Source organism: Anser cygnoides, chromosome 14, assembly GCF_040182565.1.
Source record: "Anser cygnoides isolate HZ-2024a breed goose chromosome 14, Taihu_goose_T2T_genome, whole genome shotgun sequence".
In the NCBI taxonomy this organism is placed as follows: domain Eukaryota; kingdom Metazoa; phylum Chordata; class Aves; order Anseriformes; family Anatidae; genus Anser; species Anser cygnoides.
Window position 1 is genome coordinate 346,336 of NC_089886.1, and position 23,761 is coordinate 370,096.

Consider the following 23,761-nt stretch of genomic DNA (forward strand, 5'->3'; position numbering starts at 1 on the left):
CTTCAGGACTAGACAGACACACAGACAGACAGACAGACACACACACTCACACACACACACACTCACACACAAGAAAAAGGGTTGTGTGTGGTGGAAGTTCCTGGTGTGCTGGAGTAGGATTGCCTGACCAGCCTCTTGAGACAGCACATCCTGCCAGAGGTTCCACCTAGAGAGAGTTCATCAGATGCGTTCCCATCTCTTGGATTCGCTGTGCCCCAAGGTAGCTCAGACTCTGAAAACCTGACTGTTTAGGAGAGAGGAGGGGATGATATTATGCAAAAATACATACAGGAGAAAGGAGACTGCACGGGGATGAGCCACCCTGAACATCTGCTAAACATTATGACACTTGAGCCCTGATTTATTCCACCACTGGTTATATTCACTGTACCTCAGTTGTGTCTGTCTGTAAAAGCACCATTGATCACATCTGTGTAAGACTGGTGGGACCTATTTTCATCCTTTGCACTAGAGCTGGGTCAGCAGCACCTTGATCTTTACAGACATGTCTTGAGTCAACAGCTGAGCATTGATAGGCCACAGTCAGAGTTGGTTCCATTTCGAAGACAAAATCCTTGCAGCAGCACATGCCTGTTCCTCTGCTCACACTACTGGTGTTCCTTGCCATGCTCCTATCACCCATTGTGGCCATACATTAACATCTAATTGTGTGTTATCTCTACAGGTTTTTCTGAGGGTATGAGCTGTAAGAGTGTTGCCATTTTAAAATAACTTTCCAGTCGGCTCTGCTTCGTATTGAGGATGTTTTGAAGCATGTGAGTAACACCTTGCTGGCTGCACCTTGAAGAGGCCCTATGAAAAAGAAATCTTTTTCAGTGTTGAATGTGTTGGGGCCCCGGCAGTGTAAAACACGCTGTGTATTTATGCAAGCGTCACACAGCAACCAGGAGGAAAGCACAGAGGAAGGCTCTGAAGTCACCATGGCTGGCCAGCATCCAGGGGGCTGATGCAAGTCCAGCTCTTGAAACTGAAAACTCAAGTCAGTAGCGTATATCTGCATAGTCATTTATCTAATTAACTGCTGCTCTTTTTGTTACTGACACCACACCAAATAACATGGTACCACAGAGCATGGGGATACCGTTAAACTTTCTAGAAAATAGGTGAGTGAAGTTTCAGGAGGTTTGGCAATGAGGGTCAAGCAACTTTCTCACATGCCAGGCCCAGCCAGTCCAATCTCCCCAAAGTCCAGGACTGATTCTGGGTGCATCACAGCGTTGTGGCAGGAGCGCTGCAGTCTGGTACTGTATCTCCTACCCACCCCCTTCTTGGTCAAAGAGGCACCAGCCCAGCCCTGCTCCTCCATGCCCTTTCCGACACCTGCAGACTGCTTCCAACACATGGATGCATGGGGAAAGGGGAAGGCGTTCAGCCCTCCTGCTGACTGCTGAGCTGCTCCAGCTGTGGGGTGGGATGCAGGAGGCAATGGGCCAGCTGGGCCGTGCAGCCCATGCAATTTTGCAGATGCCCTGGTTGTCCTGGCAGTGATAAGTAAGTTATTGAGAAGCTGCTGACTCACCTGAAGGTGGTGAAAGTTTTTTGGACTTAGCAGAAATGTGTATCCATTCAAACTTTCTAAGAGCTTCAGCAAGATCGCATTTGAGGAAATACATAGGCCATTTGTGCTGCCAACACTGGTAGCGTTTACATGGGGCACAAGGTTGTCAGAGTCAGGTGTGTACTGCATTGTATTTTTGTTTCCAATACTTGTGCTTTTGAAGGAAAATCCAAGGTGATCCAGATGCACTCTGACAGTACAAAATAACCCGTTCCTTCAGAAATCTCTTTAATTTACTATTATTACCTTGACAATTTTTAGCTTGCAAGGAGCCGCGTTGGTGGCCAGCTCCCTCGGCTGCTGTCTTTGCAGGCTCGACCCAGGCACGGACCTGGCCCCACGCAGGGCGGCTGCGCTGCTCGTCCTCAGCGGCCGGGCCCCGGGGCTTCCCCGGGCGGAGGGGCACGGCTGGGCGCTGCCCGCTGCCGCTGAGCCGCGTCGGGCGAGCGGCGCTCGCTGCCGGTGGGCGCCGAGCGCTGCGGAGCGCCCGGGGGCGGTGCCGAGGGAGCGGGGCCGGGGCCGGGGCGCCCCCTGGCGGCGGCGGGCGGGGCGGCGCGGGGCGGGCGGGGCGGGGCGGGGCGGGGCGGGCTCCGGTCCCCGGTGGCGGCGGGCACGGCGGGCGCGGCGCGGGCTCGCCTTTGTGCGGAGCCGGGCGGAGGAGGGCAGCGCAGGCGGCGGCGGGCCGGGCAGCGCCATGTCGTACCAGGGCAAGAAGAACATCCCGCGCATCACGGTGCGTGCCCGCGGGCCGGGCGCGGCGGCGCCGCCGGTGCCCAGCTTCCCTTTGCGCGGCCGGGGCCGGGGGCGCGGGCGGCGGGAGCGGTGCGGGGCCGGTGCCCGGCGCCGCGGGCCGGCGCGGCGGCGCGCAGACAAAGAGCCGCCGCCCGCGCAGGTGTCCGCGCCCGCCCGCGCCCGGCGGAGCCGCGCCCGGTGCCGGCGGCAGGGGCGCCCGGCGCTCCCCGCGCAGCGCCCGCGGGTCCAGCCCGGCAGCCGCCCCGGGGCCGCCTCTCGCCGAGCCGTGGCAGCGGGTGGGCGCGGTGCCCGGCCCGGGCTCGCAGCCCCGTCGCGTTCCGCGGGGGTCCCTCCCGGGGGGGCAGCGGCCGCGGAGGCGTCGGCCGGGTGCGGGCGCTGCGGGCGGGCGCTCCCCGTGGGCGGCGCGGCCGGGTCCCGCCGGGCAGGGGCCGGGGCCGGGGCGCGGGGTCCCGCGCTGGTTCCCATTGTCCCCAGCAGCGCGCAGCGGGAGCGCAGGTGGGGCGGGCGGCAGGCGAGCAGAAAGCCGCCGGGGCGGGGTTGCAGCCCGTCTGGTGTGCTCTTTATCCGTGGTCCGCGAGGTGCTCTCCGTATTCGGCGGCGCTGCGCTGGATTCCGAGCTGATCTCTTTCTTGCTGCATCAGGTGCGGCGGTCCCCATTGCTGGCGCAGTAGTGCAGGGGACCACACCTACCGCGATCACAGCCCGTTCGTGCCACCTCAGCGAGAAGAAAGGCTGGCTGACATGTTTTCTTTGAAGCTGCAGGGAGGCCAGCTGCACGGGGGTCCCACGGGTGCCTCTCTGTGTCGATCTCTCTAGGGTTTTCATGCTCTGATCCAGCTTGCGCCTTCCTTCGTGGGGTGCAGCTGCTTTCCTCCTGGAGGAGGCTGCATGGGGATTTTTTTTCTGGGAAAGCAATCGGGTCTTTCATCTTTTTGACGGCTTTCTGCTGACTTCATATAGCTCTTGTTTTTCCTCCTGAGGACAGCTTTGGCCTCTTGAAGAAAAAGGAAAGACAAAGCAGTCAAGCTTCATTGTGCTTTTTAATGTACAGATGTGAACAAATTACTCCCAAACAAGCACAAAGGTCATTAACCACTATAAAAAGAAATTCTTTTGTCAACCCAGATTCTCAACCCAATTGCTTTAATAAGCAATATTACCTCTTTACAAATCTTGGCTTTTCAGTATCCCTAGACTGGTTACAAGAACATTATTGCTGGAGGTGGGATTTTCCCCATTCTCTGGGTCGTTTTCAGCAAGGACCTTTGTGATACACTTTACAGGTATGGGGGCTTGTCCCTGCTCCTCTGGACTCCATCAGGGACTTTCTCACCTCAGTGGTAACAAAGTCTCACAAGTTGCCTTTTTTTTTTTCTCTCTGTTAAATCCTTCCCTCCGCCTACTGACGCTTAAAATGCTGCCAGTGAGTGGCATTTTTGGAGCTGACACCACAGGTGGTTCTCTCCTGTGACTTCTGCAGCTTGGTGAGGGCCCTCCAGGACTTGCTTGCCCTGCTTTGCAGCATCATCACATTCTGGTTGGGGTGGTGGAGATTCTAAAATTCTGGTCAAATAGCCATATGTTCCTGGACACATGCTTTGAGGTCCAGGGGAAGCAATGCAGTGGAGTCTGTGTTTGGGTGGTCTTCTCTCATTTAATAGTATGGCAGAAAGAAAATCTCAACTATATTGGCTTCCCTCAAAGTAAGCCTCTGCAGTCCCTTTCTGCAGGTCATGCCTCCCCTGGGCATTGTGTTGATTGCTTATTCCTCCTCCCTAGATTTCCACCCCAGAGTCTATTCTTGCCTGTCAAGACACACAGCAACTTCTGGGGATGACAGACTGTCAGCTAAACTGTGCTTGTTAGAAGAGAAATTTTGGAGACTGTATTGTGCCATTAGGATAGAAGATATCTCAAAGACCTTCAAAGCATCACAGTTGAGAGGTCAGGAGTATGAAGGTACACAGAGGAATGCTAGCAGATAACTCACCCGTCAGTCTCAAATCTGATAGCACCGAGGCAGTGGCTGAGCCTGCAAATGAAAGGAGTAGTAGTGCTTTCACCATGTCTCTCACCCCACAAACAGGCAGGTTTGGCTTTTGTGAAGGCATTGGAAATCTGAATGGTTTTACTTCCTGACAGCTATTGTTTGAACTGTCTAGCATAATTCTGGAGATGCACAAACACTCCCCTCTTATTTCGTCTCGTACTCAACAGCATTGCCGTCAGAATTAGCAGTTAGTTTCTGACAGTGATCTGTAGAAAACCAGAGTTTGCCTGGTGGATCTGTTTGCGATTTCTGGTCTTTTCTAGGAAAGCCATTTTAGTGAAGAAGCCAGAAGCTCAAGTGAAGGGTGCATGTGTTTGTGTGGGGTAAATTAGTGTGGAACTATTCCCAAACAGAACTGGAAAAGCCTGGTCAAAAGTAACATGTGACAGAATGACAGACAAGACTGTAGTCATGAAGAAAGATTTGGAAATATGGGCAAATCTGTTGGTTGTGGTGTGGAGCAAACATGAGGAGGTGGGAGGGGAGGGTTATTGAATCTTTTTGTTTTTCCCAGTGACTGCTTCATCAGCGTGATAGGGTGTTGCTCTTCACTGGGCCTTTGGCTGTGCACAGTGCATTAGAGACCAGTAAATGTGCTGTTACTTTCCAGATGTGTACTGGTGCTGGGATACCCGGCTCAGGAGAAAAGTCACCCTGAACCTTGTGTGTCTGTTGAGAGATTCTTTATTAGCTCCTTTTTAAAAAAAATTTTGTTTTGTTTTGTTTTCCAACATATAATCAGGATACTTCCTCTCTTCCTCTCCTTTCTTGCTATTCACAAGACGTGAACATTCCTGCAGAAGGAGAAGTGGAAGACCAAAATGAGGAAATGCCGTTTTCACAAAATGGCTATTAAGGAAGCTGCTGGTTGAAACAAAATGTCCTGGTCTTTGTGCTTTGGTCACAAAAATCTTTTCCATCCCGGGTAGACTGGAGTTCCCATATCTTCTCATGGTGTGGGCCATGCCTTTCCCTTTCAGCTACCCTGTCACAGCCCACAGATGGCATCTCTGTGATGTTTCTGGAAACAGTAAGGTCTGCACAGGGATGGTTAGCATCTTGTGTCAGGTGCAAGTGGGGAGAAAAGCCTCAGTTACTCACTGGGCAGAGTTTGGTAAACTGCCAGCCATCGCTGTGGTATTCATTACCAGCCCACACGTCATGGGGAAGAACATGTGCAGTTAGCAGTTCTGCTGGCCCTGCTATTCCAGCCTGGGGCTTTTCCATACTCTGGTGTGGTCCCTTAATAAGGAGGAGACGTCCAGCCGCTGATGACACACCATAGCAATTAGTGTCTATTCTTTTTCAAGGGAAAGAGCAGTAAAGCCACACACCTGCTTCTGTGCTACCCGAATTATACCCCTGTGCTTTGTCAACAAGGTAAGCTCTATTCTTGGCTGGATCCAGCATCCTGCTGGAGGCAGCTGCCTCCCTTTCCTGCTGCAACATCACACAAGAGATGCTAAGAGACCCCCTGACACTTTGGGATCTCAGATGACCAGGTGATGCTTAAGAGCGTAAGGAGCAGAGTGTGGGCAAGAGGGAATGGGTAGTGGTTTTGAAAGCTTCTTAGCACTGATTCCAAATGCCAACAGGTGGAGGGACAGAGTGTCCAGCACAATGTGCTGCCCAGCAGAGCAGAGGTGTTGGGTACCAGTGGTGATCCCAGTGAGCCATGCAAGGCTGTGCTGGAAGGATGCTTCCAGCCTGACCTGTGGGGGGGTGCCTGTGCCTGCAGGAGTGGAGGCTCATGACAGGCACCACTCCTGTGACCTGAGGGCTGCCGCCAGCTGCCCAGGGACCGGCTGAGACACGCTCAGCAGCGTGGGCCAGGTGGACAAGCAGCAGCCTTGTGCCAGCAGCTGGGCAGAGCTGCCTGTGGCTGTGCTCAGGGACCCCTTGCAGCTGTGGCGCTGCCCCGGCGTGTGGCCCTGGCAAGGAACCGGGTTCCCACTTGCCATCTGCAGCCAGGGGCTGGGCGGGGGCCGTGGGGGTACGCGTGGCTCCATGCCGCTGCCAGGCCTGGCGGAGAGGAGCTGCCGTGGCGCCTGCCTGCTCCCTGCACAGACAGAGCTTCACGTCTGATAACAATGGCTGGTGGCACAGCCTGACACTGGCTGGCAGGGGGACACGGTGGGTGTGGAGAAGCACAGGCGAGCTCTGGCAGGGGAACAGTGCACTAATTGTGATCTGAGGCTGCTCTGGATATGCGTGCTGCAGAAGCCTGTCTGTTAAGTCGGCCTTGTTTCCTCTTAACTGTTTCATCCTCTTCGTTTCCACTCCCCCTACCTCTTTACGTCTGGGTGTACCCCTGAATGATGCCAGAGCCTGTAGATGGGATGTCATTGGGATTTTCCTTTTTTCACTGTGTTGTATTTTTTCCTCATGGTTAATGGGTGGGCACTGGTGCAGCCCTTGTCTCTCCTGTTCTCACGGGGATGGTGTGGCAGCCAGGCGTGGGGTGGGCTCTGGGGCAGAGCCCGATCCCCTGAATGAAGGCCTTGTTCATGCTCCAGCCGTAGTGAGCCTAGCAGTTTTATTTGTGTACTAACCGAGTTAGCACTGAGCAACCCTTCATGTCTGCCACAAAGTGACCATTTGTATTTGTATGCAGGCATATTTTCTGACTTCATATTAACACTTTATTCAGCAATTGTCAAGTATTTCAGTCTCTGACTCCTCACACCACTGGTGCTTGTGTCCCTTTGCTTTCTCTGGTCTGATGTGCAGGGAGAAGTGGACAGCATCAGTGTTCGCTGGCGCTCCTGGTTCTTGTGAAAATGAACTCCAGGGCCCTCAGAAAGGCAAGTTGGAAGGTGCGAAGGGGATAGGCAAGACATACCATGGCCTAGTCGTGTTATTGGATCTGGACAGGTTGAGTCTTTTATTGTCTCCTTGAGCAGGCTAGCTGAAGCCAAGCATGATCTGCCAGGGCATAGGGAACTGGACATATGGGAGAAACTTCACATACAGTTGACTGGAATATAAAACGAGAATTTTCTTCCCTTTGTTTCTCACCATAGCCCCAGTTCTTCTGTAGCTTACGCCTGATACTGTTGCTTGACTATTGCTATCTGCATTTTTTATAGTGTTACTTAAATATTGATCATTTGCATCCCTAGAAGCCACAGCTCAGCTGTTTTCCCCTCTGACTGACAGGTTATAAGGAAGTGGCTGTGGTCCCATTTCACTCCTTTTGGGTTTTCTGAACTTAAAATGACAGTACGGTAACTTAGATGACATTTATACAGATGCAAAGGGGGACAAGTACCCTGTGCCAGGGAGGAGAAGAATCAGTGGTTCGTGAGCAGCATTGTTTGGGTCCAGAGTCCTCAGTCCCAAACCTGGGCATCACCTGAGGTGTGCTGCTGGGGAGAGGGGCAGCAGGCTGAGAACTGGCCCCAAGACACGGCACTCCTAGGCCAGCACGCCCGGCTGGTCTGCTACCTCTGCTGGACCCAAGGGTGGAAGATGCAAGCAAGGGGTGCCCACGATCCCAGTGTCACAAGTCAAGGCAGCGTTTGCCTGTGCCAGCAGTGACCTGTTACGGGTGGCTGCTGGGAGCTGTCCGGGGAGGTCTGCGACCAGCACCATGCAAACCTCTGCTGGACCTGTGTCCCACCTGCGTTCAGGAGAGAGGGGAGCAGAGCCTGGTCTGCTGCTGGGGAAGGACTGTGGTCAGGAGAGAATGGGGCACAGCTCCAGCCCGGTGCCACCATGCCTGGTGGGTATGGGTCCTGTTGTGCCTTCAGCTGTGCTGAGGGCAAACCTGATCTTAGACAGGGGACCTCGGGATACTGCAGGCTGTTAGTGCCGATGAGGAGACCGAGCCTGCTGCCCTGCCCAGCACCAAGCTGCAGCCAGGCAAGCTCACCGTGCTGTGTGCTCCCTTCCCCACCCAATTTCTTTGTCTCGACCTGTATGAATGAGTTGCTGTATAAGGCACACGGGCCTGGAGCTTTGGCTGCTGTGAGGTGCAAGGGTGTGAGGGAGTTCTCTGGCTGCAAATGACCACAGCTCGGTGATATTTCCAGAAATCACCCTGGAGCAGCAGATGAAGAGCAGGAAGCCCAGCTCCCTCTAGAGGAATTAACTGTGCGGGAACCCCCCAGGATGCGCCTGCATGTGAGCCCTGCGGAGGGTTGCCAGCAGCCGCGGTCCAGGCTCGCACCGTGGGAGGGACGGACCTACTCACTCTCTGGAACCTGGGCTACAGGTGCTGGAGGGAGCTGAGGGGAACGTGGGGGGAGCTTGAAAGCCAGAGGGCGGTTGGAGGTGTTTTAAACAGTTATGGAGCCTGCATATCCTCTGGAACAGCAAAACCAGCTCTTGTCATCTGAATGCATGGTAGCCATGTGTGAGATCAGGTTGTTTGACTTTGTACCACGTGCAGCCCATGTTAAGACTGGTGCAGGTGAAGGCAGAAGATGGACCTCAGATTCCTCAGGCTGGGGTCTGTTCCCCACATGACAGCATCTGTTCTCTCCCCATAGTGTGTGCTGGGTTGTCCAGGCCCAAAAATGAATGCAGGAAGGGGCACAAGAGCAGTTCTGTTCTGGGTGCTCTTCTGCTCCGTCTGTGCTCCTTTGGAGGTTTCTGGTCATTTATGTCAGTAGAAAGGAGAAGAGAAGAGGTGGTAAGTGACGAGATGGGAATACAGTTCGTTGCCTCCTGTAACATTGTGGAACACCTTGGAAGGACCACCCTGAGCATTGCAGGGGAGGGACAGGTCCAACAACAAATGCATCATCTTTGGGGCTGCCTGTTCTGCCAGTGGTCTTTGCAAGGTGTTAACAGATGAGAGAGACATAAATTGTCATCTTCAATGAAATGTATTTTGCACAGTATTTGGATCATATTTAAGGATGTAGGAAAGCTCTCAGTAACAAACTTCCTCTAAATACTGGTATGTGACTTGTGCTGCCTCTGGAACTATGTGCATAATGACCTGGTGCAGGAGGCTCTTGACTTTTCCCTGTATATTCTGTGGAAGCACATTTGCTGTGTCCCCAGTGCCTCTCCTTTGTACTCATTCCACCTCAGCGGTGTTCCTGGCAGCACCTGTTCCCCTCAGAAACAGCCCCATGAGTTTGATTTTTTCAGTCCTTGTGCTTGTCCTGTATTTTCAAGTGTTGGTGCAGATGTGAACTTTCTGCAGTATCTGCTGTTGGGGTGAGCTGTATGATGCAGTAGAAGAGCACCCAAGAAAGTCACTGTACCAATGGCTGACAAATGCGTGCATTGCCTGCTACTGACTACTGCTATATTTTTCCCTTCACAGAGTGATCGTCTACTCATTAAAGGAGGGAGAATAGTCAACGATGACCAGTCATTCTATGCTGACATTTATATGGAAGATGGTCTCATAAAGTAAGTATGGGACTTCCATAGCATATTATTTCCATCTCCCCTTAAATTAGCTTCAGGTTGGATGGTTATTGGTTTTTCATGGATATGGTCTGCACCCTGCCTGCCAGCTGGTGAAACTTCACCGCTCACTTTGATTAGAGGCTCAGCTCTCCACAGTGCGTATGGGCACATATATGATGCTTGGCATGTTTATACTGAATTGCAGCTGGGCTGGTGGCTTTGTGACATAGTGTCCATTGTACAACAAAGCTGTATCTAACTGAACCAGGAGCAAGATTTGTCTTTTGACTCCTGTTTTGCCTTTTTTCAACAGTATTAGTATGAGCAACCCTACCCAAGATCCCATTCTTAGCACTACTGAGGACAGCACTGTGCTGCGGCCCATCTACCTACCTGAGATTTTCAGGAATTGCAGGCAAACCAAGTTGTCTTCTATCTTGATTTATCAGGGAAGACTGAAGAAGGCTTGATGAAAATAGGATTTCTGAAAGAAGAGATTTGAAGGCTAAGTGCTACATATGGACAGATAAAGGGATTGAGGGGGCAGAGGATGAGTGAAGGGAGATTCAGGTGACCTGTCCTGCAGGAGAGCTGCTGTGTCCAGAGAGGAGGATGTCGATTGCCCTCCAGAGAACTATCAGTAAGGGTGCTTTAAGCTACGAGAAGATTATGCTGGAGCCTTTTAGGTTTGCTGTTTTCACAAGAAGCTTTTTCAAGCTGCAACAGGGGAGGTTCAGGCTGGACATCAGGAAGAGATTCTTCACTGAGAGGGTGGTCACACACTGGAACAGGCTCCCTGGGGACGCAGTCACGGCACCAAGCCTGTCAGAGTTTAAGAAGTGTTTGGACTATGCACTTAGTCATATGGTCTGAATTTTTGGGTAGACGTATGTGGTGCCAGGAGTTGGACTTGATGATCCTTACGGGTCCCTTCCAACTCGCGATATTCTCTGATTTTGTGATTCTAAGTACTTGGGGTCTAGCTGCCTTCACTGCGGCGTGGCCCTGTTGTTAGCATCCTTCGGGGGCGGGAGGACAGCAGGCGAGTGGGAAGGTCCTGTGGAGGGAGGACTCCTGCCGTGCTCCTTGGGAGGAGCGTGAATGTGGTGCAGCCAGACTGGGCTGTCAGATTTTGGCATTGTAGCCCACTGCAGCGCGTACCCAAGGGAGGGGGCTGTCCTTCACCCACGGGACTTTGTGGTGGGAGCAGCATTGCCAGACTCTGCCGAGCCCTGAGCTGGCCTAGCAGCTGTGGCATTATGCTAGGAAATCATCTTTCTCTGTAAGTAAGCCTCGGACTTGAGCCTTACTTAAGGTGGGCAGAAGGATGGGGGAGAGGAGAGATTAGGGGTACAGCTTACTGGACCCAGGGCTGGTGTGCACTACAGAGGTCTGCATCATGCCCATCGGACTGTGCTTCAGGCCTCCCTGAGCCAGTGCCTGCCCTAGACAGCTGGTGTCTCCATAGACACCACTGCAGCAGGTGGACAGATGCCAGCCTTCCCTGGACTGTGCAAATCTCAGATTAGGTGGGCCGGACAATCCTGCGATTCTCTGCTCAGCGAGGTGGTTTCAACCCCAGTTCCTGGGAATGAGTGGGGCGTTTCTACCAGGCCGAGGGGGTGGCCTGGCTGCTCCCCGCCTGGCTTGTCAATTGATTGCGTTGTGGCTGGTTTTCCTTTGTGCGTGCCTCACCATCTTGATGTGGTCTCATCAGGCAGATTGGAGACAATCTGATTGTCCCTGGAGGGGTCAAAACCATAGAAGCCAATGGGAAGATGGTGATCCCTGGAGGAATTGATGTCCACACTCGCCTGCAGATGCCGTACAAGGGGATGACAGCAGTGGATGATTTCTTCCAAGGGACGAAAGCGGCCCTGGCTGGTGGAACTACAATGATCAGTGAGTGCAGAAGGCAGGTCTCGTGCGCAACAGCACCCAGCAGGCTTGGGCTTTTGAGAGCAGTTAAAGTACTGCTACATTCAGTATTCTAACTCTGCATGCGATCTGTTTGATATTGGTTTCCATATCTTCTGAAGATTTTTATATATTTTTAAAATGACGTTAGGATGTCATGCAGGAGGGTACAGTCAAAGAGGGTTATGTTGAAGTTCCTCTTTAGGGCAGGGAGAATGGACAGATGACAACTGGCAGGGAGGATTTAGGGAAAATTTGGAGGAAGGAGAAAGAAGCTCAACAGTTGGTGTCAAGTTGGTGTCATTCTCACTCTCTGGAAGAGGTAATTGGGAACATAAACACATCTGATACTTGTGAAAACAGGGGGGAGGGCTGAGAATGGGAGCCCCACTTGGAGCTCAGAAACTTGCAGGCTAAGTGGCAGAGACCGGGCAGCCATCTCAGCAGTGATGATCTCGCAGAGACTCCCTCGAGGATGCTTGCTTTCCTTGCCAGGCCAGCCCGCATTTCTCCCTGCCTGGCTGGCACCTCTAATGGAAAAGCGATTGGAACAGAAAGTGCAGCCAACTGTGCACTCCAGCTTTTGCTACCAGTAACTTGTGGCGGTGCAGGTCTGGGTGGAGCAGAGCCCTGGTATCTTTTCATCTGGCTGAAGTAAAGAGGGTGGGCCCGGAAAATGAATTTTCCTGACCAATGGATGAAACATGCCTTTGGGTATTAAAATGTGAAACCTCTCAGAGCATCAGCTCTCTTTTGCTTGAGTGCTGGTTAGCAGTAAACAGTAGGATGTGGCACAATAGAGCTTCTGAGCTCTCATGGAGGGGCTGAGCAATGAACGGACAAATTTTTTTCACTTATTGAGAGTGCAGCCTTCAGGGGAGGCAGAGTGTACACATCAGGATAGCAGTGCAAACATGGTCCAGCTCTTGTTAACCCTCATGTCCCCAGTCAAGCGCTTTTTTGCAGTGTGTTTTGGACATGCTCCTGTTCTGAGCTGGGGAAGGCATTTGCAATAAAACTTCAATCCAAATGAAACTCCTCAGTCTTAAGAATTTTTTGTTGTTCTTGCACTCTTGAAAAGTTGCCCAGTTATTTTTTTTTCCTGTATGCTTTTCATAGTCTTCTTTGCTTTAAAGATCCATGACAGTGTGCTCATCTTTTCTGTGATGTCTGGTTCAGACTAGAGAGCGAGGCGCAAGATGAATCTGTAGGACTGTTAGTGGTACTGAAGGTGCTGGGAAAGGAGATACGCACAGAACCCTCTGCACAGCTTCAGATCCTGTGTTCTGCAGTGTTCCAGCGTCTGCAGCCACTGGTGCCCCTGAGAACCTCAAAAAGGAGTAACGGCATAACTTCTTTTCCCCAGCTAAATAAAAATAGGGCAGCGTGATGCTCAGATGACGCTGAGCAGAGGAACAGAGTGATGTCCTGGCATCGTGCACTGCTCAGAAATAAACAGTGCTAACGAAAAAGGAAAGGGGATTCTGAGATCCTTCCCTGGAGAGTGCCAAGGGTGTGCAGTGCTTGCAGATCCACGCTTTACTGCTGTGCAGCAGCCACAGCTGTGTGTATTGCAGGGTTCCATGGGGTTCAGGAGCAATTGTTGATCCAGTAAAGGACTGGTTTTTTTGCCCTCCCCACTCCAGTTCACCTTCCCCCATGGACCAAAAAAATCAGCTGTGTGAAGTGCACTGTGGTAGGGCACGAGGTGGTGTAATGGGCAGTAAAAGGTGCATTAGTGTTGCAGGGGACAGGAGACCGTGTGTTAATGGGGTTGAAGTGAGGATGAGGAGGGACAAGGCGCTGCAGCTTTCAGCTGATTCCTCAGCAGAAGCCTGTAAAAGCCCCTGATCCTTTGCCAGAGGCTGTTAAGTAAAGGCTGTATGCATTTCACATCCAATAAATGCACTGGGAGGAGACTAGGGAAGTCATGGAGGTGATGAGGACCTCTTAGGCGCTGTCCTGAAGCAGCCAGAGAGACGGGTCTGGGATGGTGGAGATGCCCTGCAGCATGCAGGGATGCAGTGGGGTGCACATCAGGGGCACGCAGCTGGAGAAGCCTTTGTTCACAGCTCCCATGTCCCCTTGCAGTGGACCACGTGGTGCCGGAGCCCGAGTCCAGCCTGGTGGAGGCATTTGAGAAGTGGCGGGAGTGGGCGGATGGGAAGGCCTGCTGCGACTACGCACTGCATGTGGACATCCCTCGCTGGAGTGAACGTGTTCGTCAGGAGCTGCACACCATGGTCCAGGAGAAAGGTTTGCTGCCCTTTCCTCCTTGCTGCCGGCTGGGTGCAGGGGTCCTGGTGGAAGGGGCAGGTGGTGGATGTGCTGTCCTTGCTCCTCTGGCTGTTGAGCATCTGCTGGGATCCTGCGTGGCCCTGAGCAGGAGTCAGCATCCTGCAGATAAGCTGCCAGGGGCAGCCAACCAAAGCAGACACCCTCCTGCCTGCTCCCTGTTTCTGCCAGGGGTCACTCCGTCCAGGTCTGAATTCTTCTTGTGTGCTCGGGATGTGTCTGGGGAGGGAGAGCTGTTGGCTCCTTCCTCAGCATTCTCTTCTCTGCTCTTTCCCTAGGAGTCAACTCCTTCATGGTTTATATGGCCTACAAGGACTTGTACCAGATGTCAAACACTGAGGTAGGACCTCATTTATGGCTTTGGTTGTGTGTGATTGGAGTGCTGACTGTAAAGATGGCAGCAGTGCTGTGTAATCCTAGCTCTGGGGCCCAAGGCGAGATGCCGTCCACCCTGCTTTACAGGGGCTTGCAAGCTCCTCTCTGCTTATCCTTGCTGCCTTCAGAGGTGCGAGCCTTGGCAGTGCCCCCGCTATGCAGCTGTGAGTCACCTTGCGCTGCATATTGGCCATGCTCCTGCTTTGAGGATGGCAGGCAGAGGGGTGTATGGGGTATTACAGGGAGCATCTGCTGGTGGCAGGTGGCGTCCTGAAGGAACTGCCTGGCACGGTCACGGAGCCTGGTCTTTGTGTGGCTGACACCAGATCCTCCAGCCCGTGCTGACCCTGTCCCTGCTGCAGCTTTCTGCTGAAGGGCACAGTGCAGGGAGCTTTAAGGTCATGCACAAGCCAGGATGATGTGCCTGTGTTGTAATCACTTTTTCTTGTTTCTGTTTCAGCTGTATGAGATATTCAGCTGCCTGGGAGAGCTGGGTGCCATAGCTCAAGTTCATGCTGAAAATGGAGATATAATTGCGCAGGTAACTACTCTTCTGTTGTGCTGGGACTGAAAGTCTCTTCCAGGCTGATTTGATATGGCGTATTTGCAACACGACACTAAAGCTGCATGGGCATCTTTTGCAAGGTTATCTCTTTGCAACTCAGCAGTGATATCAAAGTTTTTAGCAAAGTTTTCTGCTGTGAAGTATCTGGTGGGAACTGCAATAAAGAGGTTGCAAAACCTTTCAGCATAGTCTTTCAGGACATTGAATTGCACGTCAACATAGAAAAACTGGTTCGTGGTGTTTCTGTGTTTTGTTTCTGATGAGCAATATTAGGTAAAAATCCATTTCAAAGGAAAGGTAGATAACCCAAGGAGTCAGGAGGACATGTTTAGAAGCATATTATTCTTTTGTTACAGCAAGCATTATCATCTTCTTTTCTAAAGGTGATGAAAGCTCAAATTATTTTATGGCCTATTAGATACAGCCAAACTTTTCAACGTTTTTGTTCAATGAGATTGAAGGTCAGTGAAAATATTTGTGTCATTTAAAAGAAAAAAAAATGCACTGGCCAAAGTTTTCTTAAACAGGTAGTTTCTTGCAGAGTTAGAAAGACAAGCTGACAGATGAGTTGAAAGCAGATACCAGCCACTCTTTTTCTGCCTAAAATTAAATGAAACTTGGAATACACAGAACTTCTCTAGAAAATATCAGGATTTAAAAGGATCACCAGCTAATTGGGGAATTTGTTACTGCAGAGCTTTTGCAGCTTTGTCAGTGGAGTGAGTGAGGAAATGGTAACCTTGGGAAGAGAATTTTGGAATTGTATTGCCTTTTAATGGTCGTTTTCTCAACAGACTACTTGCATTTCAGAAGGAGAGGTATGGAGTGGCTGGAAGAGGGCCTGGAAATGTATCGGGTGCTGTTTGTGGAGCTGGGGAGTTCTGTACGCTTTTTCCTCAATGCTGTACTTGTTTTGTCACAGAGGTTTCAGCCAGTGTCCACATGCCTCTGAGTGCTCCTGGTCCCTAGCCTCCCTGCGGCTGCCTCCTGCCCTGCACTGGGGGGCCTCAGGATGTCAGTTGGTGTCAGCCTGAGGGCATGGCCATTGGGAGGGCTCTGCTTTTCTTGGGGGACAGGTTCAGAGCTTGGTAACATCCCGCTGTCCTTTCCATGTTCTAGGAACAGGCCAGGATGTTGGAGATGGGAATAACCGGACCCGAGGGCCATGTGCTGAGCAGACCAGAGGAGGTAAGGTGCAGGACGGTACCAGCCTCAGTGCACTGAAGAGCTTTCCTCACAAGCCGTAGCAGGGCATAGTGTAGCAGGGCCAAATGTGTGTGTGTGTATGTCCACTCCCCCCTATATATATATGTTCATTAGTACAGGCAGTACTGTCTGGGTAATCACTGGTTTAGGAAGGAGCGAGGTGTGCTTTTGTGACAAACATATCTCAGTCTTGTTGGAGTTTCCTAGCAGAGACAAGGGCTTCCAAGTAATCCAGAGATGAAATAAAATAAATAAATAAATAAAAATAAAAACAAAAATGTATGGCTGTGGCAGCACCAGGGGGTGGTTTGGGGGCATTTGTTTTGTATTGGTGATTCCAGAGTGTAAGAGGCCTGCGAAGAATTGAATAGTGAGTTTTAGTCCCCCTGAAATGTTATCGTTCATGTCTCTGAGCACAAACAGATTCCAGCTTCTTTCTGCCTAATCTCTGCTTTGGGTGTAACATGAGTTTTGAAATCAGACAGACAAAGGCATTGGTGAAAGGTGTGGGAGGGGAAGAAAGGGGGAATATCCTGGTTACAAGTCATTGTCAAGACGCTGATTAGATCATTTCTAATTTTAGTTTATGAGGTATTTTTCTGTTTGGTCTATTAATCTGAGTTGAATCTAATTTTAGATAAGTTTTCTTGAGATAGCTCCCTGCCGAGAGCTGCTTTTAACTTTCCATAGCATACAAAAGAAGAAAACGATAGGAATTTGGTACAACAGCAAAGCTGAGTAGAGGAAAACAGGGATGGATTTGTATTTCAGGATCTGCTGAAGTAAAATCAATTGGCTTAAATAAATAGTATAAGAAGTTGACTGTATTATGGTTGGTAATGACAGATACAGCCTAGTATAATACAATGCTTACTGTCTTTGAAGTATGAGACAGTAAAACATTTCCCTGTACAGAGAAAAGACTCAATATAAAATACAGTAGATCAGAGTCCCTCTGTGTAAACTGACATTTATTTTTCTTTAGACCCGTTGCCACTAGCTGGCAAGCTAACCTGCATTTACGGGATGCTGTGGTTGTGCCAGCATTTGAGAACTGTCCTATTATCGTAAGGCAGCACTGCGGTTCTTCTCGTCCAAAGATGATAAAGCATTGTTAAGTGTTCGATCTTGAAACACCATTAAAGTGTAAGGCAACTGGGAACAGTGCAAGAAAGCTGTAGATACAGTCTGTCCAGCCAAATCCAGGTGTCGTTACCTTTGAAAAGAAACAGCGTACCTCTTCCAGAACACCCTTGACCTGGGAAAATGTTAGGTGGAATGCAAGTGACCTGCTACCCTCCAACAAAGCTTGCCAGTTGATGTCAGGGCATTGGGAGGGTGGCCTACAACTCCAAGGATCTGTTCTGGAGGGACCTGAGTGGGAGTTAAAGACATGCTCTACTACCAGGTGGTGCTGGTCGTTTGGTAGCGCAGTGTGCTGCTGCTCCAAACTGTGACCCATTCTAAAGGGCATTCAGCGATTGCTCTGTTTGCTCCTGTCTTTCTGTTAAAACCCACTGAAGTCTGTAAGTGCACTGGTAAAAATCTTCTGAAAGGTCTTTAAGCAGAAGAGAAAAAGTCTTCACTGTGCTGATGGACAGTGCCATGGACAGGCCTGCAGAAGTACGCGAGGAGCGCATGTGTGCACGTCTGGTGCAGTGCCTCATTTAACCTGCTGCTGGGAGCACTGAGATTGCTTAAGCAGCTGCCGGCCTGCAGGCAGCAACTGCACAGTCCCTGCCTCCCCCGGGGCTTGGCTGATTGGTACGTTGTCTTTTTAAGGCTTCTGTTTTGAACTTTATCATGCAGAAGCTTGAAGCCAAGCTGCAGAGCAAATACTCAAAGAACGTCTGGAGCTGAGCTCTGGCTGAGCAAGGGCTGATGTAATAGTCCAAAGATATCCCTTGTGGTGGAAATGCAGCCTGCTCTAGCAGCAGGCCAGCGAAGCCCAACTGTCTGGGATGGCCAGCAGCTGGCTTACGGGACAGCCAGACCCTGATGGGAGCAGCCTGCCAAGGCACAGCCTGCAGCACCCCAGCCACCAGCAGGGTAGTGGTGTCCAGTTAAACCAAGTGCCGCAGCAGTGAGTGCTCCAAGGGGCAGACCTGTGTCAGCCTGCACAAGCCTAAACTGTGCTGCCAGGCATGGGCAGCCGGCCCTGGGCTTCTCCAGCTGTTGGCAGATCTGGAACCAGGCAACGGAACAAATGGTGGGCGCAACTCCACACTTCCCCTGCAGTTAGTCTGCAGTTGGGGAGCCGGGGCGAGAAGGCCCGGCAGCATGCCTCTCCTCGCCCGCCTGTGCTCCTCTGCAGCTGCGCTTTTCTCTCTTCCAGCTGGAAGCAGAAGCCGTCTTCCGGGCCATCACCATTGCCAGCCAGACCAACTGCCCTCTCTATGTGACGAAAGTGATGAGCAAAAGTGCTGCTGACCTCATCTCGCAAGCCAGAAAAAAAGGTGAGCAGCTGCTGGTGCTGCACACAGCCTTGCTGTTGTTGCTGGGGTCCTGGGTGGCTGGATTCGGTGTCTTTGCATCCTGGCTATTGGGCTCAGACCTGCACCTATGCCTCAAGCAGCCCAGAGCTTCCCCTTCTGCTGGGGAAGTTCAGGGGCTTACCCTAACTTGTGAAGGGCCATGGGGATGCTGCACCAGGCCACCTGGAGGCACCTTCTGTGGCCATGTCATGCAATGTCATGGTGTGGGCAAGGGTTGGGACAGACCCAAGATGTTTGTGAAGGTCTCTGTGGGGACATTCACCCCATCCACATGCACACAGTCGGAGCTGCTGGGTACAGCCCCAGCCTCATTGGCAGCACTGGCCCTGCAGCGGTGCTGGAGTGCAGGGACTCAGGCGGGCATGTCCCACCTGGATTCAGCGAACTGTGCCCCTACTCACAGTGAGGGCTGGCAGCAGCTGTCCTCTGCCAGGCTCAGGGGCCTTGCTTCCTGCTAGTCCAGACAGGGCCTCCCAGCATGAAGGCAGCCGTTGGCAGGGGGGCACATTGCCAGTGTCCTTGATGGGTATGGATTTATTTTGGAGAATGCAGCTCTGAGGCCTTGTCTTCCAACACCACATGCCATCTAGGCTTGTACCATCATCAGGCTCTGTACCCATAGCCAGAGGGCTGGGATGGCGCTCATGTCAGCAGCAATGGCATGTAGGGTGGGCTTCTGATGCACCATGGGCCTAGCGGTCCCTCGCATCTGACCCAGTGCCTGAATTCACAACAGGCAGTGGGGATCAGACTGCCATGGGTCCCCAACACTGTGTCCTCTCTGCCCCCTTTTCCAGGCAATGTGGTGTTTGGTGAGCCCATCACAGCCAGTCTGGGGACTGATGGGACACACTACTGGAGCAAGAACTGGGCCAAGGCTGCAGCGTTCGTGGTCTCTCCCCCGCTGAGCCCAGACCCCACAACCCCTGACTACATCAACTCCCTCCTGGCCAGGTGAGCTACAGAGGCTGGGCTGGCTGTGCCTGAACTGGCGGCTCCACCAGTGACACTGAACGGGAGGCAGTGTGCCTTGGCCTCAAATCGCCCAGGAAGAGGCCATGGAGTATTTGGGTAGTCTAGACGTTTGTCGACCCTGAACCACTTTACCCTAGGTATTTAATGAGCTGCCTGATGAAATGGCTCTACCTTGGAGCCATGGTGGCTTATCCCTGAGCACTGGGGGACAGAGGAGGCACCACAGGCTTAACATCAGTAATGAGGAAAAAAAAAAACAAACCAGCAGTCATGAACTGCTTTAAACACCCTGAAGAAGGCAAAGAAATGAGGTCCAGGTAACAGGTGTCAGCAACAGCATTGACCAAGCTGGAGCAGCCAGCGTGAGAACAGCGTAAGCAGCTGCCTGGGCTGCAGCTGTGCAAGAGAAAGTCTGGGGGGTACAGGTGGCACAGGCCGATGGGGACCCACTGCGCTGAATACAAAGCTGACTTTTTTTCCACACCTGTACAGATAAGCAGTAGTACAGACTGCAAGGTGCATGAGCACGAGGTCTTTAAGGGCAGCTCATGTGCATCTGACAGGGATGGTAGATTTTTTTATTTTTTTTTTACCGCAAAGGCAGGGGGTGGGGAAGGGATCTGTCGAAAACAGAGAGCAAACAATAGAAGCACTTCAGCAATTTGCTGTGACCTTTTTCTCAGAGCTATCCTCCATCCTCTCACTGGAAAGGCACGCGCTGCAGCCAGGGACGTAGATCTCATTGCTGGCTGTACCCGTGCACCACATGTGAGCTGTGAGCCCAGCTCGCCTGTGTTTGCTGGCTGAGTGGTGCATGTGGCGCTGGTCTGTGTTAGGTGGGGATGGCTGACACTGAGGGGGCTGTAAATGGAAATGACCTTTGAGGTAATGCTGGAAAAATCTGTGATGAGATGAGCAAGGGATGTTGGGTCAGGAATAGGTGTCAGAGCAGAAGAGCATGCTAGCATAGGCCAGGTTTGTGTGCCACAGTGTGGGGGTATTGCTAGGTGTGTGTGTGTGGAGATGCTGTGGCTGGCAGAAGTGCCCATGCATTTGGGATCTGGACGTCCAGCTCACCCTGGATTTTGTTGTGGTCAGTAGGTGGTCATGTGTTTCTGCTTGGTCTGGATGTATGAAATAGGTGCAGGTCTCAGGGACTGGCAGCGAAAAGTGAGCCCAGCTCCTGAATTGCCTTGTTAGTGCTTTCCTTCCACTTCAATAACAATTTTACCCCAACCCTCAAAGGAGAGGCAGGAGCACCTCTGAGTCCCTGCAGCCCACATAGGTCTGTCCCACACTGTGCCAGTGCCTTTCCCAAGCTGTTTCCTTTGAGGCTGCAGCAGAAAAAGCAGCTGCAGGAGCTCCAGCTGGGCAGGGAGGCTTGTTTTCTTCCACCAGCACAAAGCTGGTGGAGATTAGGAAGCATGTTGTGTCATCAGTCCATGCAGTCAGTCAGACATATGGCAGAAATTATCAGAGGAAGATGGAGATTACCTAGGGATTAGGACTGATTTGTGGCCCTGTACAGAGCCGCTGTGTCAGTGCCCTCCCGGGTTCAAGTCCAGGAGCCTGACACTCATGGCCTGTCCTTGCGTGGCTGCTCCAGGAGCTGGCCTGGGACCCGCTTCCTTTTTCCTGGCAGCGATGGCTTCCAGCAGCCATGTGTCCCCAGCTCCCCGCAGCAGCGGGATGACTTCCAGCTCCTTGCCCTGCCCTGCCTGGCAGCGGCTGGCTCTGCCTGTTCCTGCCCTCTGCTGTCACTGGACAGCTCAGGATGGATGGATTCCATCCTGCTGGAGGCCCTTCCCAGGCAGAGGTTGTCTGGGTAGCAGCACCGGGCAGTGCCTGCAGCGTGGCTTTACTGAGAGTCCCAAGAGCCGTTTCTGGGAGTCCTGGCTCTGCTAACCCTGCCATCAGATTCCCGTCTGGCTGCAGGGGCATTTGCTTTTGTGACAGTGGTGTGGTGGGCATGCCACAGTGTGGGCCAGCCTGCTTACCTAATCACACCTTTTTGGTTGGTGCTGCTGGCTGCTGCTCCTTCTGTAGCTCACATGGTGCTGAGGGCTGCTGTCGTTGAGCTCCTGCTGGACGAAACATCGCAGGCCAGAGCCCAGATACCTGGCTGGGGTGGGCTCCTTGGCTGGGTCGGCAGGCAGAGAGTGAGCGGCAGCAGCATGCAGGCTCAGCTCTGTGCACTCACGCTCCTGCAGCTGCTCTGCCAGATGCAGCGGTGCCCCCTGGGCAGGGTCAGGATGAGGTCCTTCCTGAGGGAGCTGGAGCTGCTAGGATGCAACAAAAGGGCCGGCTGTGGTGACAGTCCTTGGCTGGAGAGAGGCTCCTTCCTGCCTGCGTGGCACAAGGGCTGCTCTCCCAAGCAGACCCAACAAACTGCCAGAAGTAGTTTTTCTAACTCACGCTGGGATGTTTTATCCCTCTGTTTTGGTGTGAATGACAGTCTGGTATGGAAGGGCATCTTTTGGCTTAGCACAGAGGCCCCTCCCTTGTTTCCCATGACATTTCCCTCTGCTGGGCTGTGTGTTTGTGGGCAGGATGCTGTCCATGCCCCAGGCAGGCAGCATGGTGTTGGCAAGCTCTCTTGCCCCTGTAGCCCAGGGGACTCGGCCACTGCAGGGCTGAGTTGGTGGAGGTCTCCAGGCTGAAGGGTCACAGGAACGGGGGTGCAGAGTAACAGAGAGCTGAGCTGGGGGCTGCCTTTGCACTGAGGAGATCCTTGGCCCTCGTGTCTCTGATATTGTCTGAACACAAAATGGCTCAGGATGCTCTTGTTACCACCACCCCAGTGGTGACCTGCAGGTTTCGGGAAGCGCTCACTGTACGTTCAGCACTGCACAGAAAGCAGTTGGAAAAGACAACTTCACGGCAATCCCAGAGGGGACCAACGGCATAGAAGAACGGATGTCTGTCATCTGGGACAAGGCGGTGGTAAGAGCCACACCTGGGGAGGAGTGGGCAGGCTCGTCAGGCACCTCAGACCCCCTGTGTCCTTGTCCCAGCAGAGCTGGGCACCCAGTGGCATGTCTCCTGTCCCTAAGTTGAAATAAGCGTGACCAGGAGAGGCATCTGCCACAAGCTCAGGGTGAATGACCAGGGTCCGTGAACATACCTCTAGCTTTTGGTCTGTCTGATACCTGGGCTCCTCCTCTTCCCTTCCCCAAATGAGTGCTTTGTTCTCTTTGTGTCTGAGCAGGCTACAGGAAAGATGGATGAAAACCAGTTCGTGGCCGTGACGAGCACTAATGCTGCAAAAATCTTCAACTTGTACCCACGAAAAGGGAGAATAGCTGTGGGCTCAGACAGTGACCTGGTCATTTGGGATCCTGATGCAGTGAAGATCGTCACGGCAAAAACCCACCAGTCTGTAAGCTCTCTGCTTGTGGGTGGGGGTGCTGAGGGGGGCAATGTGGGCAGTGCTCTGTGCAGGTGATCTCACTGCTGGGAGCTCAGCGCTGCCCTGCTGGTAGATTCAGGGACTGAGTCCCAGCTATGGGTGATGCAGCTGTGACAGCACGGTGGGATGCCTGTAAGCCCTGGGCTCTGCTCGCAGGGCCTTTCTCACCCAGCTGCCTTGCTTTTCCCCTGCGCCTGGCACATGCAGTTGTAAAGACGCCTTTCTCCTGATCTGGGTTCCTCTTCTGGGTCCAAATTTTTCCTGGCTTTGCCGGCATGCTTTGTTCACTGACCTGGGTCCTGCCCTCTGTTGCTGCAGTCCTTGCTTGCAGCCAGCTTTGAAGCTGTAGGTCCTGGTTCACGGTGGGAGCTGTGGTGGATCCTTGGTATGGTGGACCTGGTGAAGGACAGGAGGCCTGTGGCTCAGGGAAGGCTGTTACAGGTGTCTTCTCCCTGCCCGGGTGACTTCAGCAGTGGTATGTGGGGACTAAGCAGCCCTCAGGGCAGGCAGTGCTCGTGTCCCTCCTGACCATCATCCCTGGTTGCTGCAGGCAGCTGAATACAACATCTTTGAAGGGATGGAGCTGCGTGGGGCCCCGCTGGTTGTCATATGCCAGGGGAAGATCATGCTGGAGGATGGCAACCTGCATGTGACCCAGGGGACTGGACGTTTCCTGCCCAGCAGCCCTTTCCCTGACTATGTTTACAAGCGCATCAAGGCCAGGAGGAAGGTAAGGAGATGGGGCTGTCAGCAGACAGAGCTGTGACGCTGT

At 52.6% G+C, this 23,761-nt stretch overlaps 1 protein-coding gene across 3 annotated transcripts in view; it reads left to right on the top strand.

Moving 5' to 3' along the window:
* The window catches only part of DPYSL3 (dihydropyrimidinase like 3), a 57,085-nt gene that overhangs the window by 32,086 nt on the left and 1,238 nt on the right, over window positions 1–23,761 (top strand). For 2 of the 3 annotated variants that reach the window (XM_048057240.2, XM_067005420.1), the window contains exons 2-12: window positions 9,664–9,752; window positions 11,470–11,654; window positions 13,761–13,925; window positions 14,243–14,304; window positions 14,800–14,880; window positions 16,024–16,092; window positions 18,446–18,566; window positions 19,403–19,559; window positions 22,382–22,523; window positions 22,789–22,959; window positions 23,540–23,719. In XM_048057240.2, coding sequence (XP_047913197.1) covers window positions 9,733–9,752; window positions 11,470–11,654; window positions 13,761–13,925; window positions 14,243–14,304; window positions 14,800–14,880; window positions 16,024–16,092; window positions 18,446–18,566; window positions 19,403–19,559; window positions 22,382–22,523; window positions 22,789–22,959; window positions 23,540–23,719 — 1,353 coding nt within the window. In that variant the 5' untranslated portion in view covers window positions 9,664–9,732. Of the gene's footprint in view, window positions 1–2,163; window positions 2,313–9,663; window positions 9,753–11,469; window positions 11,655–13,760; window positions 13,926–14,242; window positions 14,305–14,799; window positions 14,881–16,023; window positions 16,093–18,445; window positions 18,567–19,402; window positions 19,560–22,381; window positions 22,524–22,788; window positions 22,960–23,539; window positions 23,720–23,761 lie in introns of those variants that run through there. The other variant, XM_067005421.1, reaches the window with a different exon arrangement.